The sequence below is a fragment of the Pantherophis guttatus genome, chromosome 2 (assembly GCF_059756535.1).
Source record: "Pantherophis guttatus breed Tessera chromosome 2, ASM5975653v1, whole genome shotgun sequence".
Classification (NCBI taxonomy): Eukaryota; Metazoa; Chordata; class Lepidosauria; order Squamata; family Colubridae; genus Pantherophis; species Pantherophis guttatus.
The window spans coordinates 265,043,762-265,061,976 of record NC_142064.1 but is presented as its reverse complement, the minus strand read 5'-3'; the positions used below and the strand labels follow the sequence as shown (position 1 = coordinate 265,061,976).

Genomic DNA, 18,215 nt, shown 5'->3' with positions numbered 1-18,215 from the left:
TTCCCCTCGCACATATATGCTAGTCGTTCCCAACTGTAGGGGGCAGTGCTCATCTCCGTTTCAAAGCCGAAGAGCCAGCACTGTCCGAAGACGTCTCCGTGGTCATGTGGCTGGCACGACTAAATGCCAAAGGCATTTACCTTCCCACGAAAGGTGGTCCCTATTTTTCTACTTGTATTTTTTATGTGCTTTCTGCTAGGTTGGCAGCAGCTGGGACAAGTAACAGGAGCTCACTCCGTTACGTGGCACTAGGGATTCGAACCGCTGAACTGCCGACCTTTTGATCGACAAGCTCAGCGACTTAGCCACTGAGCCACTGCATCCCTTTAAATTTATTTAAATATAAATTAGTATATTAATATGTTAATATGTATAAAAGATAATGGAATCACATGTATATAGATGTAAGGGGGGAAATGGATATGTATATAGTGGAAGTATACTGATGTGGAAATGTTGCAAAGAAGAAAATTGTCAAAATTTTAAAAAATTGTTCAATAAAAATTGTTAAAAATAAATAAATAAATAAACATTCCAACAGTAGATTTCTAGAGAGGATTTGGAGGAGAAGAGAACAGCCTCTTCCGGCTCTCCTCTGAGAGGGTGGAGGCGGGGAGGATGGCCCTCCTGGTTTTCCCAGGGTGGAAGCAGCAGCTGAAAGGTGAGGTGTGGACAGGTGGAGGAGAGGCCGGAGGGCAAGTAGGGCTGTTTGGGTTCTCCAGCTATAAAAGCAGACAAGCAACAAGGCTGAGATATGTCAGCTGCTCTAAATTCCTTCCTTCCCCAGATTGTATTCCACTGGTGGCACATGCTTTAAAACTGGTGCCTGCATTTTTCTTTGTGTTGGGAGTTTTAAAACCTTCATGTTAAGGTTGACTCCTTGTAAATTTATGTGTTGACTTGCAAAAGCATTTCTAGTGTGCTCTCGAGTTGCCATTAGAAGTAAGGGGGGAGCACATTCCAGGCGTATCTGCGGCTGTCATGAAACTGGGGCAACCGGACTAGGCATTGAGCAGGAGTAGTGAATGGAACGGAGTTTTTTAAGCTGGGTGAGTGACAGCCAATTCACAATAAGAAAAAAAAAAAAAAAACTGAAGACCCCTAGCAAAAAACCGGTGGCTAATAAGCATGGGAGGAAGAAAAGAGGATGTTGAAGCGTAATTGTAAAGAGATAAAAACCCAAATAAAAAACTGATTGTTGAACCAAACGACTTGGAAAAAAATTTTTGGAAAATTTTTAAAATGAAATAAATTACCCCAAGATTGATTAAAGGATCGGAAAGAAATAAATAGATCCTTTTTCTCTACTTTCTTGTGAATTTAAAGAAAAATAAAAGAAAATGGCCAATAAACCCTGTAATAGAAGTGCTGTATAAATAAAAGGAAAAAGGAAAAAAGAAGTGAAAAGAGCTGTTTAAATTTGGACTGGACTACAAAACTGATTTGGTATTCTTAAAGCTAAAAAGAAAAAGAGAAGATTGTTAATGTAGATTGAAACAAAATGGATACTTGTTAGATAACTGGAAATTGTGGATTGCAGAGAGACACCTTCAGGAGCAAAAAGAAACTCTGTAACTTGGTTTGTGTTTTGGAAAATTGTGAACGTTACAGACAACAGCCGTGAGAACTTTTGGGGAGGATTCCTTTGCTTGCAAGCGGTTTGACTTTGGGGGGCGGGGGGAAGGAATACAACTGAACTTTTAAAATTGGAATAATACTAAATCAAAAAGAATAAAATGGCACAGGAAATTAGAGAAATGATCAAATCGATGTACTTGTCGTGGAAAATGGAAATAAGAGAAATAAGTACAATGATGCATGGGGAATTAAAATCTGAGGACATAAAAAACGAGATAGAGCATATGCAAGCTGACAAAGAAACAAAGACGGAGAAGCAAGACACAGAGGCTGAAAATAAAGAAAATGTGATTAAATATGAAAAAGTAATTGAATATATGGATAGTAGTAATAATAAAAAGGAGGTTTTTAGAGATTACATTGGGATTAACAATGAAAGAAATAGGGAGGATAGAAAGAGACAAACATGGAAAGAAGGGTAGAACAGAAAGAATATAAAGAATTTAAATGATTACACTGGGATTTACAGGGAAAATACAAAAAAGAGAAAAAGGGTGGAAAACAACAGGAAATATAGGGCAGAAGAGAAGAATCCAGGACTTTGACATACAGAACAGGGGTGGGTTCTAAATTTTTTTACTACCGGTTCTGTGGGCGTGGCTTATTTTGTGGGTATGGCTTGGAGGTCATGTGACTAGGTGGGCGTGGCTAGCTGGTCAGAGTCATTTCTGGAAAGTCCTCACACTTACGACCCGACTCATTTGTTTGCTTTTAACACTGATCAGCTGTAGGACGGCCCTTTGAAGCCCCGCGGCAAGAGTTTAAACAGTTTTTTTCCCTCTAGTCATCAGCTGGGACTCAGGAAGCAGCAATAGATTGGGGGTGGGACCAAATAAAAGGTAAGAATAACGTGGGGGGGTGAGGGGGTGGGAAGGCGGGGGGGAGAACCGGTTCGGTGACGTCATATTGTCACCGCTACTGGCTTGGCGGAACCGGACCGAACCGGGAGGAACCCACCGATACAGAATGACAATTTTGGGCTAAACAGCGGGCTAAATAGTGGTGAAATTAAAAAAAGGGAAAAGAGAGAGGGAACAATGGGAAATATAGGGCAAAATAGGAGAGATCAGGATTTTAAAGCACAGAAAGAAGGGGAAAGAAAAAGGTAAAAATAAAAACGAAAAGGGAGAAAAGGAGAAAGAAATGAAAGGAATATGAGGTATGCATCTAGAACTGAAATATGAATTGTAGTAAGAAATAATGGTAAATCATATGATGGTGAAAATGAATTGAACAATGATTGGAATATTAGCATTTGTATTTTTGAAATCTAGATAATGATGAGGGTTTTTTTTAGAAATATAAATAAGTTTAAATTGTAATAATTGAAATACTTTTAATGGTTTATGGTGGTGTGTATAGAAATGATTAAGTGAGGACTTGAAACAATACATGGGGGAAGCAATATGAGAGGATAACAGCCAGAATATTTTTAAATTTAATTAAGGAAATTGAAATAGATGAAATATTTTTAATTGTATATTGTGGTAAAAGTAGAAAGGATTAAGATGTGATTCAGAGGAACATATGGGAAAACTATTTAATGTATGAAAATGGAACTAATTGGAATAGGCACGTTTATATCTTTTTTTTTTTGTTCCATTTTTGTTCCATTAATATAAATGGAAAAGATATTTACATAAGTAATTGATTATATTAAAATGTTGGACTGTATTACTTAAGAAAATATATGCTATAAAATAAGCTGGTCCACTATTCCTATAAGAATTGAACAATTGTAGCATCACAACATTAATTATTCTGATGACGGATATAAAAACAGATGACAATGAGAAGGGGCTTAATATAGAATAGAAGGTAAAATTGGAATTTGGTTAAAATTAGAGATGAAATGAAGGGTAATATTGGTAAAAAATAGATGAAAATAAATACTATGGCAAAAAAGAGGTATAGAAATTGTAATTTTAATTGTAAGGAGCAAAAACTGTTTAAGTTTGTTAACTGGCCAAATAGCCTGTTCAGCAAAAATACATTGTATGTTTGTGTGTGTGTGTATGTGTAAAAAATAAAGAAAAACTTTTTACAAAATAAATAAATAAATAAATCATTGGATTCCTTTTGAAACTTGGCTCGAGACTCATGAGTTAATTAGGGCATCTGTCGCAACCTTGACAACAGATCTGCTCTCCTTTTAAAATCAATCAGGATTGCCTGGGACGCTTGGAGAGAAGAAGCTCAGGTAACCGTGGCTGAGAGCAGGCTATCCGAAGAAAGCTTGCTGTAAGTGACCCAGAAGGAAGCAGATATTAGAACAATTACTCAGGACAGTTCATTTAGTGACCGTTCAATGTTACAATGGCGCTGAAAAAGCGACTTATGACCATTTTTCACACTCATGACTGAGTGCAGCATTCCCATGGTCATGTGATTTAGATTCGGATGCTTGACAGCTGACTTACATTTATTTGCAGTGTCCAGAGTCACATAGCAACAAAAATTTTGGGCTCAATTATGGTCGTAAATTGAGGACTACCTGTATATTTTGAGGCTCTTATATTTCAGTTTCTTCCATACAACAGAGCTTAGAGCCGATAGCTAAAACGCCACTATCACCATCTAAAATTACTAGATCTTTATTAAAAATGGCAGCGTAGGGTGTCCCTGTAATAAAGTTAGCCTGGTGATCAGTCAGCCATGTGCTTTGGTGGGATATTCTATTTTTCCTTTTTCTTTTAAATGCATTTTAGAAACATTTCTTTTACTCTATATTGACAATTGTCCCCTTTCTTAGCCCTCATTTTCTAACCCCTGCTGCATATTTTCCTCTATCTGTGACCTAATGGAGACTTCCCCGCAAGTAAATTTACAGAGTTTACACATGGCATTTAACATTTAGCAGATATACAATTCCCTCCTTCAGGAATCAAGCTTTATCCTCCGTGCCCCTGGATGCAGCCCTGGCCAGCAAGAGTGAAGCTGGCTCCCTGGAGGGTTTGGTGCCCCGTCCTAAATCTTTGGGAGCCACATTAAATAAGTCATAAAGATTTAGGGTGCAGAGAGGCTTGAGAGACACCCCCAAGAAAGCTAATTCTGTAAAAGTCATTAACTTTTGAGCTCGGCACAAAGACAAATTCCTTATTGTGTCCAATCACACTTGGCCAATAAAGAATTCTATTCTATTCTATTCAAGTTAACAGCTGAGCACATCACACTTGGCTCAGTTGCAAAAGTCGGTTGCTAGAAGAGAAAAACGACTTGATAGCATTTAATCAGTGAAAACACCTTCCACACGCCTTAGGTAGAGACGGGACAAATGTTTCCTATCAGGAGATGGAGGCCAAGGGGACAACATCTGTGCCTAGAAAGCTGACAATACAGTAGGCGGGCTCTAAATTTAAACTCTTGAGAGTTAAAACCATCAAGTACTGTATGGCTAGAAAGGATGGGATGGGAGGAGAAGCGCAGAGCAACTTCCTCTTCCGGAAGACTTATGAGAGGAAGTTGGTGTGCAGAGCGGCTTTTGTGCTCTTCCCAGGGTCGGAGCAGCAGCTGGCAGGTGAGTTGAGGGCTGCAGGTGGGAGGAGAGTCCGGGAGCAAGTCGGGCTGTTCGGTTCCCTCCACGGCCTGGAAGCGGAGAAGCAACTGGGCTGAAGCCTCTCAGCTGCGGCTGCTGCAGGTTCCTTCCCTCCCCAAATGGAAGCCCACTGGTGCTGCAGGCTGGGAAACTGGGGGCTGCAATTTCTGCTGGTGGGAAGCTTGAAAAAGCCTCTTTCAAGTGGAGGTTGATTCTTTGGGAATGGTTCTGGGTGCTCCGTCACTGGGATGAACTGAAACTTCTGTCCCAATCCCCTGCTCATTTCAGACAGATGGCTGTGCAATCCCTTCTAAAAGCCACCAGTGATGGAGAACCTACAACTTCTGAACATAAACTGTTCCACTGGTTACGTGTTCTCACTGTTAGGAAGTTTCTCCTTAGTTCTAGGTTGCTTCTCTCCTTGATTAGTTCCATCCATTGCTTCTTGTCTTGCTCTCTGGTGCTTCGGAAACTTAAGTTGACACCCTCTTCTTTATGTGAACTCTTCCAGTATTGGAACACTGTTCAACTGATCAATGTTTTTTTACTTCCATGTCTTGCCAATAAGTATTGTATTTCCTGTCCCACCATCCATGTATTAACCAGATTCAATTGTGCTTAATCCAGCACTTCCTAAGAAATAGCTATTGAGGACCTTTTGGAATCTTTGGTTGCACAGGTAGTCCTCACTTACCACTTCTTCCCTGAGCCTTCAAAGTTACTATGGCACAGTAGAAGCAGACATGCACCTGGTCCACAAAATTTGTGGTAATCCTAGCAATTGTTCAGTGACCGCACGTCAGCAGTGACTGTGGTTTTGAAGGTGCAGGAAAAGGAGTTGCACCAACTCGGGTTCTGCCAATAGTTGCACATTTATGATGGTGGCAGCATCCCACACTCATGATCCCCATTTGTGACCTTCCCAGCTAGCTTCTAATTAGCAAAATCAGTGGATATAGTGGCAGGAAATTACAAGTCACGATCATATTAAATTATCTTTAACAACCCACAGTAATTTGCTTAACAACTACAGAGGAACAGATGTAAATTGGCCCTGTCATGTGACATCATGTTTAATAATCAGGCTGCTTAGTGCCGCAAATATTAGTTCCAATTGGAGTAGGTTAAGTGAGGACTATCTGAACAAGGATGTCACCAGAGGGGTTGTAGACAGTATTTTCTGCTGTTATTTGCAGCTGAGGACTTCCATGAGCAAAAGTGGTGCTTCAAATCTTGCACAGGCTTTTGGCATCATTTCATCAGTTAAAGCCCCCACATCTCTAAATTTAGCTCAGAAGGTTTGACTGTAACCTGACATTTTGTCAGGTTTGAAAGTCATAGATTTTCTCCATGTATACATGTGGATGTATCTGTATTTCTCTCTGTAGGGATATGTCTGCAATGATAAAATCTATCCCCAACACTTCAAGATATAATTGATGATAGTCCTTTGAATTGCTAAGAATTTGTGATTGATCCCAATCAACAACTGAATTTGAATGGATCTTAGTAGTCTTCCATGTATCAAATGAATCATCAATGTTGTAAGTGATCATAAATAAGATAAGAGACTATTATAGCATTGGGGCATGTTTGCTTTTTCATTGTAATATATACTTTTTTTCTTTTTTCACCTTTCTAATCATTTTATAAACAATAAAAGCTACACTTTTCTTTGAATCCTACAGACAAAGAGGATGGCAATAACAACACCCGGGACAACTGTAAATAACAAGCAACGTTGAAAAGGGAAGAAAATCAAGCCAGAAATCAAAATATTTTTCATTTCTTTCAGAAAACCACACAATTCTCCTCCTCCTCCTCCAGCAGCTGTTAGACAAACAAGAGAAAATCAAGAAAGATTTCAAACTCGAATAAGAAGATTATGCAGAACTCAAGGATACATTACATGAAAAGTCAGAGGAGATTATTTTTCAATCAGCAAAAAAGGGAAATATCTGGAAGTCAGTGGGGAGGAAAAGGTCAATAGTAAAGCCACGTTGAGAAGACAGGAATGCAGGCCACATCCTGTCAGGAAGAAAACGGCTTAAATGGAAGCATCACTAAACAAGGCGTTGAACATATTTTTGACTTTCTCAAGAATATCAGCTGTGGAAAAGCTCCATAGATTTGCCTATTGTGGGAAAAGCACAGATTCCAAATCACAGCTGATTATGTAATGAGGAGCTAGACAGGAGAAAAGCCATACACATTATCTCAATGTAGCAAAAACTGGTCAGAACAACTCCCTTGTGGTTCATGGAAACAACCACACAAGGGGGAAGCCATAAAAGTGCTCCCAATACAGTAAATGCTATAGTGAGTATGGCAACTGCAGATTGTGTTAAAGTTTCATTAGAAATTCCCAGGTCCTGAGACACTAAAGGACGCAGACACAGGAATAAAACCATTTGAACATCCTTTCTGTGGGCAAAGTTTCAGTGAGAATTCCAATCTGGTGAAGTACCTGAGACCCACAAAGAAGGGAACCATTTGAATGTGCCGACTGCGTAAAAAAATTCTGTCACAATTCCAGTCTGGTGATCCATTAGTGGATTGACTCCAGGGAGAAACTGTACGAATGTCTAGATTGTGGGAAAAGCTTCATTAGAAATGTCCATCTCAGAGACGGACAGGAAACTCAGAGAACTCCACAGGAAAAAAGAATCATTTGAATGACCTTTCTGTGGGGAAAAGTTTCCTGATTGAAACTTCCAGCTTCAACAAATACCAGACGACTCGCATAGTGGGAAAACTTTCAGTTGTAATTCAAACCTTGGTGATATACCAGAGAAAACCCAAAGGAGACTGTCCTATCTGTGGGAAAAGTTTTTGTGATAATTCCAGGCTGGTGAGACACCAGAAGACTCACACAGGAGAGAAACCCTTTCAATGTTCTGATTGTGGGAAATGTTTTATTAGAAATTCCTACCTCATGAGACACCAGAGGACTCACACAGGAGAGAATGTCCTATTTGTATGAAAATGTTTAGTGATAATTCCACAATGATGAAACACCAAAGAACTCACAAAGGAGAGAAACATTTTCAATGTCCTGATTGTGGAAAGACTTTCATTAGAAATTCCCACTTTATGATACACCAGAGGACTCACACAGGAGAGAAACCCTTTGAATGTCCTATCTGTGGGAAAAGTTTTAGTGATAATTCCAGGCTGCTGAGACACCAGAGGACTCACACGGGAGAGAAACCCTTTGAATGTCCTGATTGTGGGAAAGGTTTCAGTCATAATTCCAGCCTGGTTCAACACCAGAGTATTCACACAGGAGAGAAACCATTTGAATGTCCTGACTGTGGAAAGGGTTTTAGTCGAAATTCCCAACTCATGAACCACCAGAGGAGTCACACAGGAGAGAAACCCTTTGAATGTCCTATCTGTGGGAAAAATTTTAATGATAATTCCAGCCTGGTGAAACATCAGAAGACTCACACAGGAGAGAAACCCTTTGAATGTCCAGACTGTGGAAAAGGTTTTAATGATAATTCCAACCTCACAAGACACCAGAGTATTCACACAGGAGAGAAACCCTTTGAATGTTGTGTCTGTGGGAAACGTTTCAATCAGAATTCCTGCCTGGTAATACATCAGAGGACTCACACAGGAGAGAAACCCTTTGAATGTTGTGACTGTGGGAAAAGTTTCAGTCAGAATTCCCACCTTATATATCACCGGAGTATTCACACAGGAGATAAACCTTTTGAATGTCCAGACTGTGGAAAAGGTTTTAGTCAGAATTCCCACCTCATGAGACATCAGAGGACTCACACAGGAGAGAAACCCTTTGAATGTTGGTACTGTGGGAAAAGTTTCAGTCAGAATTCCCACCTTATATATCACCAGAGTATTCACACAGGAGAGAAACCTTTTGAATGTCCAGACTGTGGAAAAGGTTTTAGTCAGAATTCTCACCTCATGAGACATCAGAGGAGTCACACAGGAGAGAAACCCTTTGAATGTCCTAACTGTGGGAAATGTTACAGTCAGAATTCCCATCTGGTGATACACCAGAGGACTCACACAGGTGAGAAACCCTTTGAATGTCCTATCTGTGGGAAAAGCTTTAGTGATAATTCCAGCCTGGTGACACACCAGAGGACTCACACAGGGGAGAAACCCTTTGAATGTCCTGATTGTGGGAAAAGTTTTAGTCTGAGTTCCAGCCTGGTGAGACACCAGAGGACTCACACAGGAGAGAAACCCTTTGAATGTCCTATCTGTGGGAAACATTACAGTCAGAATTCCCAACTGGTGATACATCAGAGGATTCACACAGGAGATAAACCCTTTGAATGTCATATCTGCGGGGAAAGTTTTAGTAATAATTCTAGCCTGGTGAAACACCAGAGGACTCACACAGGAGGGAAACCCTTTGAATGTCCTGACTGGGAGAAGTTTCAGTCATAATTCCCACCTGGTGATAGGAGGAGCCACACAGGATAGAAACCCTTTGAATGTTGTGACTGTGGGAAAAGTTTCAGTCACAACATTCAACATTTCCCACCTTATATATCACCAGAGTGGACTTCCAGTTGAGATAGCGGCGAGAACGGCTGGAAAATAGCAGGCTCCTTGTGAAATCCAGCTGGTAACTGCTGCTGGGGGACCCTATGGGGTCATAACCACCTTGACGGGGCGGTGAAGGTAGGAGAAGCGCTTCACTGACCACGAGGAATCTGCAAATTCCTTGTTTTGGTCCGAAGCAACCTCTCCCAAATGACAGCAGGGACGACTGCCATTTTTCTCTGGGACAACGGGACCACAAGATTTGTGCTGGAGCGGTGTATGGACAGAGCATTGAAACTGGGTGAGATAATAGAGACTTTTACCTTAAAGAGCTGATGCAAATGCAAGATAGATAACTATCTTAGATAACTCTAAGATAGCGGTGGATTGACACACGGAGAAAAAAACTGCAGACAATTAAGAGGCAAAAGAAGCCCAAGAGACGCTAAAAAGCATAGAACACTTGAAAAAAAAGCTTAGACAATTTGAAAAGTGATTCTTGGGAGAAATTGTTTTGTCTATTTGTATTTTTAAACCCCCTGGATTTATTGATAATCAGCTGTTTTTGACAGACTATATAATGTGAGATTTGGCAATAAGAGTACCACCTATTGGATGAAGTGAAGTACTACAGCAATTGCAGCATACTTAGTGAAAGTGAATTTAATATACACAAAGTCTAATACACAGAATAGAAGCAATAACATCTGGAAGACGACCTGACCTTGATTTTATGTTATGACTTGGATAACTGTGAGAATATCTGATGAGTTCCTTTTTTCCTTTTTTTTCTCTTCTGAAGACTTCAAAAGGAACTTACACATAACTAAACATTATTAAAATTGGCTATTGGATCATAGATTTGAAAGATTGGAGAAATATAGTGGACTAATCTGGACTTGGACTTCTAATGTTATTTAACAGAACACTCTACGAGCCAAAAGAAGAAAGGTGTTAAAGGAAAAGGGGGAGAAAGGAAGAAAATTTGGACAATTGGGAAAATATATAATAGGGAAACTTCAAAGTTGTGAATTAAAAACTTAAGAGTATAAAAGGAGGTTTAAAATATTGGGATATTGGAATTATAGAAATATATTGAATAATTTTCATTAAATTGTCAAAATGGATATAGAGGTACATGAAGATATAATTTTGATGATAAAAAGTATGAGGGAATCTTTAAAGAATGATAAAAATGAATGTAGAAGCTACTCAACAAGTGGGGGGAAAAGATACTCAAGAAATAGGTGAGAATTTAGAAGAAATTCAAAATGAGACGCAAGAAGCTAAAGAAGAGAAAGGAATAAAGAGGAACCAGTTAGAGAACTCCTCAAAAGCTTACAAAAGAATAGAAAAGAGAAAACTTCTCCCCCCAAAAAGAAAGATTAAAAAAAAAATCTTTTTAAAAAAAGAAAGAAATTTTGTTGGGGTGTTCAAACAATACAGCAGAAACAGATAAAGGATATCCAGAAGGTAATGTTCAGTAGACATAAACACAACAAAAAGAGCTTTAGGATTCCAAGAGAGAGAGATAAATGGCTGATTAAAAAGTCAATAGATGATGGGATTGTAAAAAGGTTAAGAGATGATGGATACTAAGAAAATAAAAGAAAATATAAGAAATTACTAAAAGGGAAAATAGTAGTATATATACAGAATAAGTTAAGATCAATAGATGGGAATTTAGGATTAGGAAATTTAGCGGTTTTATTAATATTTATAGTATGTTAAAATATATTGTGAATTTTTATATTAAGGATTGAAAATTGGGATTTTGAGATCTACACCCTGAATTGATTTAATGTTGTTAATATTTGGTGTCATTAGTAATTATACACATTTGGATGGAAGTTAATAATAGCATTTAGTAGTGGAATAAATACATGGCGTAAAGAAATATTTATGTTTAAATGAATTAATGGGAAAATGATAAAAGATTATGAAAAGAGAATAACAGTTGAAATTGGAAGACTAAGACTATACATATTGATTTGTATTATTGTTAATATGGAAAAAGGTTAAGAGATGATGGAAATAAGAAAATGTAAGAAAATATAAATTACTAATAGGGGAAATAGTAGTATATATATAAAATAAAGATTAGTCGAAGGAAATTTGGAATTAGGAAATTTAGACTATAAATTTATTTATAGTCTGTTAAAATATATTGCAAATGTTTATATTAAGGATTGGAAATTGGGGGGACTTTGAGATATACTCCGGGATTGATTTAATATTGTTAATATTTGGTGTTATTAATAATCCTACACATTTGGATGAAAGTTAATAATAGCATTTTAGTAGGGGAACAAATAAATGACATAAAGAAATGTTATTTATATTTAAATGGATTAATGGGGAAATGATAAAAGATTATGAAATGAGAATAGTATTGTTGAAGTTGGAACAATAGGATTACACATATTGATTTGTATTATTGTTGTTAATATTGTTTAAAAAAGACTTGACCCAGTCAATGTACAGTCCACAAAATATGTATGTTTATATGGAAAAATTAAAAAAATTGTTTATAAAAAATATCACCAGAGTACTCACACAGGAGAGAAACCTTTTTAATGTCCTGACTGTGGGAAAAGTTTCAGAATTCCTACCTGATGAAACACCAGAGGACTCACAGGAGAGAAACACTTTAAATGTCCTAACTGTGGAAAAGGTTTTAGTCAGAATTTCCACCTTGTGAGACACCAGAGGACTCACACCATGGAGAAATCTTTGAAATGTCCAGTCTGTGGACATTACTTCAAGCATAAATCATCCCTGCACACAAGGAAATCCATATGAGGCAAAAGTTGAAGAGTTTAGAGAAGGCTTGAATTTCATTTGTGATCTCCTGTTCAAAGTGTAGGTTGAGAAACTGACTGTTTGAATTCTGTCCTGATTCTTTTTACTCAAACGTTTCTCAGGATTAAATTTGTAGGTGGAGAGAAAAGGAAAGTGGAAAATGGCTAACTGCCATTTTCTGGTTATCAGCAGAAGCTTCTGGGTATTTCCTTTTGCAGAAGTAGTGGAATTCTTCAAAAAGGAATTTTTTGTATGTTGATTATGGACCCACATTTGGAGTTTCAAGTGTTCTACCTTGTTTTCACCCAGATGTTAACCCCAGAATTCCCCAGCCAGCATAAAAGTAGTCCTCTAGATAGAACTATTATGGGTCTTGCAATTATGGTTGCATGTTGCAACAGCTGTTAAGTGAGGCCACTTTTCTTAACTACCTGAATCGTCCTGCTCTCCCTGAGGCAGCTATTAATTGAATGTGCAAGTTGCTAAGCAGAATACTTGCTACCTCAACATTGGGGAAAACTCTTGGAAGCCTAACACAGGGCGAGACTTGCCTGCCATAGTCATCCCTAGGCCTCCCCCACCCTCCAAGACACCCTGTGTTCTGTTTCTTAACCCTTGTTTCCACTCAGCCCTTTACTCCTCCACACGGTTCCTCCACCAGTCCTTTCTCTCCCCCCCCCTGGTCCCCACAGGCCTCTCCCCACCCCCACCCAGGATCCCCTTACGCCTGACTCACACCCCTCCATCCCTCACACCCTCCACCTCCTTACCTTTGAAGATCTCTGGTCCTCATGTTGAAGAAGGAGGGGAAGACACACATCCCTGGGACATATGACTTCAGTTTCAGTTTATTAGATTTCTATACCGCCCTTCTCCCGAAGGACTCAGGGCGGTGCACAGCCATAATAAAACACAGAATCATACAAAAATTAAAACCAGTTAAAAAGAATTAAACAAATTGGCCTTGTCCTTTTAAAACCCATAATTTAAAATATCCCATCGAGGGTCTTATTCAGCCAGGCCAGCCTGTTGAAAAAGCAGGGTCTTTAGGGCCCGGTGGAAGGTTCGGAGGTCGGGGATCGTACGTATCCCAGGGGGTAGTTCATTCCAGAGGGTGTGTGTCCCCACAGAGAAGGCTCTCCTCCGGGGGTCGCCAGCCTACATTGTCTGGCTGACGGCACCCTGAGGAGCCCCTCTCTGTGGGAGCATGTTGGTTGGTGGGAAACTACTCGCGGCAGAAGGCGGTCCTGTAGGTATCCGGGCCCTAGGCCATGGAGCGCTTTAAAGTGGTAACCAACACCTTGAACTGCACCCGGAAGACCACTGGGAGCCAGTACAGCTCGCGCAGGAGAGGTGTCACGTGGGTGCGTCAAGTCACACCCATAATCACCCACGCGGCCGCATTCTGGACCAGTTGGCGCCTCCAGGTGCTCTTCAAGGGGAGCCCCATGTAGAGAGCGTTACAGTAGTCCAGGTGGGATGTGACGAGAGCGTGAGTGACTGCGTAGAGCATCCTGGTCCAGAAAGGGACGCAACTGGTACATCAGGCGAACCTGATAGAAAGCCCCCCTGGCCACAGCTGTCATGTGTTCTTCTAAGGACAGCCGTGCGTCCAGGAGGATGCCCAGATTGTGAGCCCTCTCCGAGGGGGGTAAGATTTCACCCCCAATAGCCAGCGATGGAACCAGCTGGCTATACCAGAACGCCAGAAGCCAAAGCCACTCAGTCTTGGAGGGGTTGAGTCTGAGCCTGTTTCTCCCCATCCAGATCCGCACGGCCTCCAGACAGCAAGACATCATGTTAAGGGCATCATTGGGGTGGTCCGGGGTGGAGATGTACAGCTGAGTGTCATCAGCGTATAGATGGCACTCCACCCCAAAACCACAGATGATCTCATCCAGTGGCTTCACATAAATGTTGAACAAAAGGGGCGAGCGGACAGACCCTTGCGGCACTCCATACATGAGGCACCTCAAGGTCGATCTCTGTCCCCCTGCCAACACAGACTGCGTCCGACCGGAGAGGAAGGAGGAGAACCACCGCAACACGGTGCCCCCCACTCCTAACCCCTCCAGCCGGCGCAGCATGATACCATGGTCGATGGTATCAAAAGCCACTGAGAGGTCCAATAGGACTAGGACAGAGGAACATCCCCTGTCCCGCACCCTCCAGAGATTATCTACCAAAGTGACCAATGCCGTTTCTGTGCTGTATCCCGGCCTGAAGCCCGACTGGAATGGATCTAGATAGACAGCTTCATCCAGGTACCGGGGAAGTTGTTGCGCCACCACACTCTCAACAACCTTCGCCACAAAGCGGAGGTTGGAGACTGGACGATAGTTTGCTAATATCGCTGGGTCCAGAAAAGGCTTCTTGAGGAGGGGCCTCACCACCGCCTCTTTAAGGGCAGCGGGGAGGAAATCCTCACTCAACGAAGCGTTTATAATCCTCTGGAGCCAGCCTCGTGTACCCTCCCGGGAGGCCAGCACCAACCAGGAGGGACACGGGTCCAATAAACATGTGGCAGAGCTCAACCTACCCAGAATCCTGTCCACATCCTTGGGAGCCACAGGGTCAAACTCCTCCCAGATAATACTCTCAAGACTCACCCCCGTCACCCCCTCTGGATCTACCCAATCGGAGTTCAAGCCTTCCCGAATCTGAGCGATTTTGTCGTGCAGGAATTGTGCAAAATCCTCAGCCTTCTCCTGCAAGGGGTCCTCCCGTGCTCCCGCATGAAGGAGGGAGCAGGTCATCCTAAACAGGGCGGCTGGGCGGTTTTCTGCAGACACAATAAGAACGGAAAAATAATTTGATTTTGCCACTTTTATCACCACTAGGTAGGTCTTAATATGAGATCTTATCAGTGTTCGGTCGGATTCGGAGCGGCTGGCCCTCCAATCACTCTCCAGGCGTCTTTTCCAGCGCTTCCTCTCCCTTAGCTCCTCTGAAAACCAGGGAGCTGGATGGGATCGGCACCGGGTTAGAGGCCGCAAAGGTGCGACTCAATCCAAGGCTCCAGCGGCCGCCTTTTCCCAGGCGGCCACCAGTTCTTCAGTCGAGTTGTGAGCCAGAGCCTCAGAGAATGGCCCAAGCTCCATCAAGAACCTATCAGGATCCATCAGGTGCCTGGGATGGAACCACCTAGGTGGTTCTGACTCCCTGCGGCGGGGGGAAGCGGTTCGGAAGTCTAGTTGAAGGAGTGAATGATCTGACCATGACAGGGATTTGATGACTAGATCCCCTAATTCCAGATCATTCAACCACTGACTAGAGACAAAAATCAAGTCCAGAGTGTGTTCCCCCCGTGTGAGTATGACTGTGTCCTGGAAGCAGCCACCATTTTTAGTGGGCCCTGGATTTGTCCCTGAGCCATGTGGTGGACTTGTGGAAGTGACAAACTTTTGTTTTGCTGCCTTTACACGAGAAAAAAAATGTACAGTAGAAAATGTTATTTTTTAAAAAATGCATTACGTTACAATTATCAGTAGCTTTTGACATGTAAAAAACAGGTATTGTCAGTGTTGCTATAAACAATAGGGCAAGGCAAGATGCTCAAATTTGCCTCAAACTGAGATGGGCAGCGATTAGGTTTAATAATAAATGAATTTAATAATAAAAAGGTAACGTAAAGCTCCTTGATGTAGGTGAAGGAGGTGCGTACAAAAGTTGGTTTGGAACTCAACATTAAGAAAACTAAGGTTATGGCATCCAGCCCTCTCAATTCCTGGCAAATAGATGGGGAGGAAATGGAGGTAGTGACAGATTTTATTTTCCTGGGCTTCAAGTTCATCGCAAATGGGCACTGCAGCCAAGAAATTAAAAGACGTTTGCTCCTGGGGAGGAAAGCTATGGCAAATCTAGGCAGCATTCTAAAAAGCAGACATCACCCTGCCAAGAAAAGTGCGTATAATCAAGGCTATGGTTTTCCCAGTTTCAATATATGGCTGTGAAAGTTGGACCATAAAGAAAGGCTGAGCTCCAAATAATTGAGGCCCTTGAACTATGGTGCTGGAGAAGACTCCTGTGAGTTCCTTGGACTACAAGGCAAACAAACCGGTCAGTCCTAGAGGAGATCAACCCTGAATGTTCTTTAGAAGGCCAGATCCTGAAGATGAAACTCAAATACTTTGGCCACCTAATGAGAAGGAGGCATTGAAACGATTTCATTGTTTTCCAGAAGGCTTCCTATCGGTGTTAATCACCACTTGGAAGTCCTTGTGGCTCTTAGGAACAGAATCAACAGCAGCCTTAAATTCCAGAATATACTTGTCTTCACACAGCAACTTCTGCAGTTGGCTAACCAGTTCTGGATTAGTGCCTGGGTAGATTCCACGGATGTCCATCTCATTGTCATCATCACTAACAAAGTATATCTTATATTTTCTTAGTGAGCACCTAGAAGCCAAGAGGAACATATGTGCAAAATTTCAGGTTTGTAGGTTTTGCAGTTCTGGAGATTTTGTGATGAGTGAGTGGATTTGCCTTTTATATATATGTGTGTGTGTGTGTGTGTGTGTGTGTGTGTGTGTGTGTGTGTGTGTGTGTGTGTGTGTGTGTGCTTAATGAACAGCATACTGTCTCAGTCAATTTGTTTACATAGTAATACTAATTTCCTAATTTCCAGCTCTTTTATCCAGCCATTGATAAAAAAAAGTGCCAAGTTCGAAAATATTCTGTGCCTTCTTTTATCTTCAGTGTTGCTCTGTCCATTTCTGCACAGTCTAATATTTTTTAAATTATATCTTCTTCCATAGTTGCTTCCTCACTTTTCCAATATTGTGCAATTCTTGCTGCGGTTAAATCATGCCATATCAAATATGCATTTCCTTTATCATATTTTTCTGGTATTATGCCTAACAAAAATGGTTCTGTCTTAAAATCTATATTCATTTTTTCTAACCAAGTATGCACTTTTGTCCAAAAGTTGTTTGCTTTTGGGCACATCCACCACAAGTGATAATAGGTGCCCGGTTTTTGATTACATTTCCAACATTTGGTAGACATATTTTTAAACATTTTTGCTAGCCTCGCCGGTGGTAGGTGCCACCTATAAAACATTTTATACAAGTTTTCTTTATAAGTGGTTGCCATCGTCAATTTGTAGTTTCTTTCCCAAAGTTTTTGCCAGTTATCTAGTTCTATATTATATCCAAATGTTTTTGCCCATACTCTCGTTGTCTCTTTCACCTATTCGTCTTCCATTTTTAGGCTTAATAAAAAATTATATAGTTTCTTAATTAACTTTTCATCTACCATTAACAGTATTTGGTCAAATGTTGTTTGTTCTTTATAAAAGCCATATATCTTAGCGTCTTTATTGTACCTCAATTGCATTTGCATTCGTGGCCACCACGATAGATCTCTGTTCTTGTAGTTCTGGTTTGGTTTTTAGTTTCCCTTCCATATCTATATGTTAGAATTTTTTCAAAGTTTACTAGGTTTGGATGAACAAATGCTTCCATTGTTGAAAGCCATCCTGTTATTTTCATATATATTTTCACTTTCACCTTTTCCCATACTAAAAATAGCACATTTCTTACATAGTGATTTTGGAATTATCTATGAATTTTATTCTTATCATACCATAAGAAAGCATGCCATCCTAGTTGCAGATTGTGACCTTCTAAATACAATAATCTTTTATGTCTGAGATTTATTAATTCTTTCACTCATGTTAGTACATGGGTGGTTGGTAATATAATTCAAGGTTGAC

At 40.6% G+C, this 18,215-nt stretch overlaps 1 protein-coding gene across 1 annotated transcript in view; it reads left to right on the top strand.

Annotated features, from left to right (window-relative positions):
• Window positions 1-12,237, top strand: part of LOC132710049 (uncharacterized) — a 71,817-nt gene extending 59,580 nt beyond the window's left edge. The window contains 3 exon segments of the mRNA XM_087884161.1: window positions 7,981-8,141; window positions 8,297-9,589; window positions 9,592-12,237. Coding sequence (XP_087740287.1) covers window positions 7,981-8,141; window positions 8,297-9,589; window positions 9,592-9,612 — 1,475 coding nt within the window. The 3' untranslated portion in view covers window positions 9,613-12,237.
• Window positions 12,238-18,215: the final 5,978 nt, after the last annotated feature.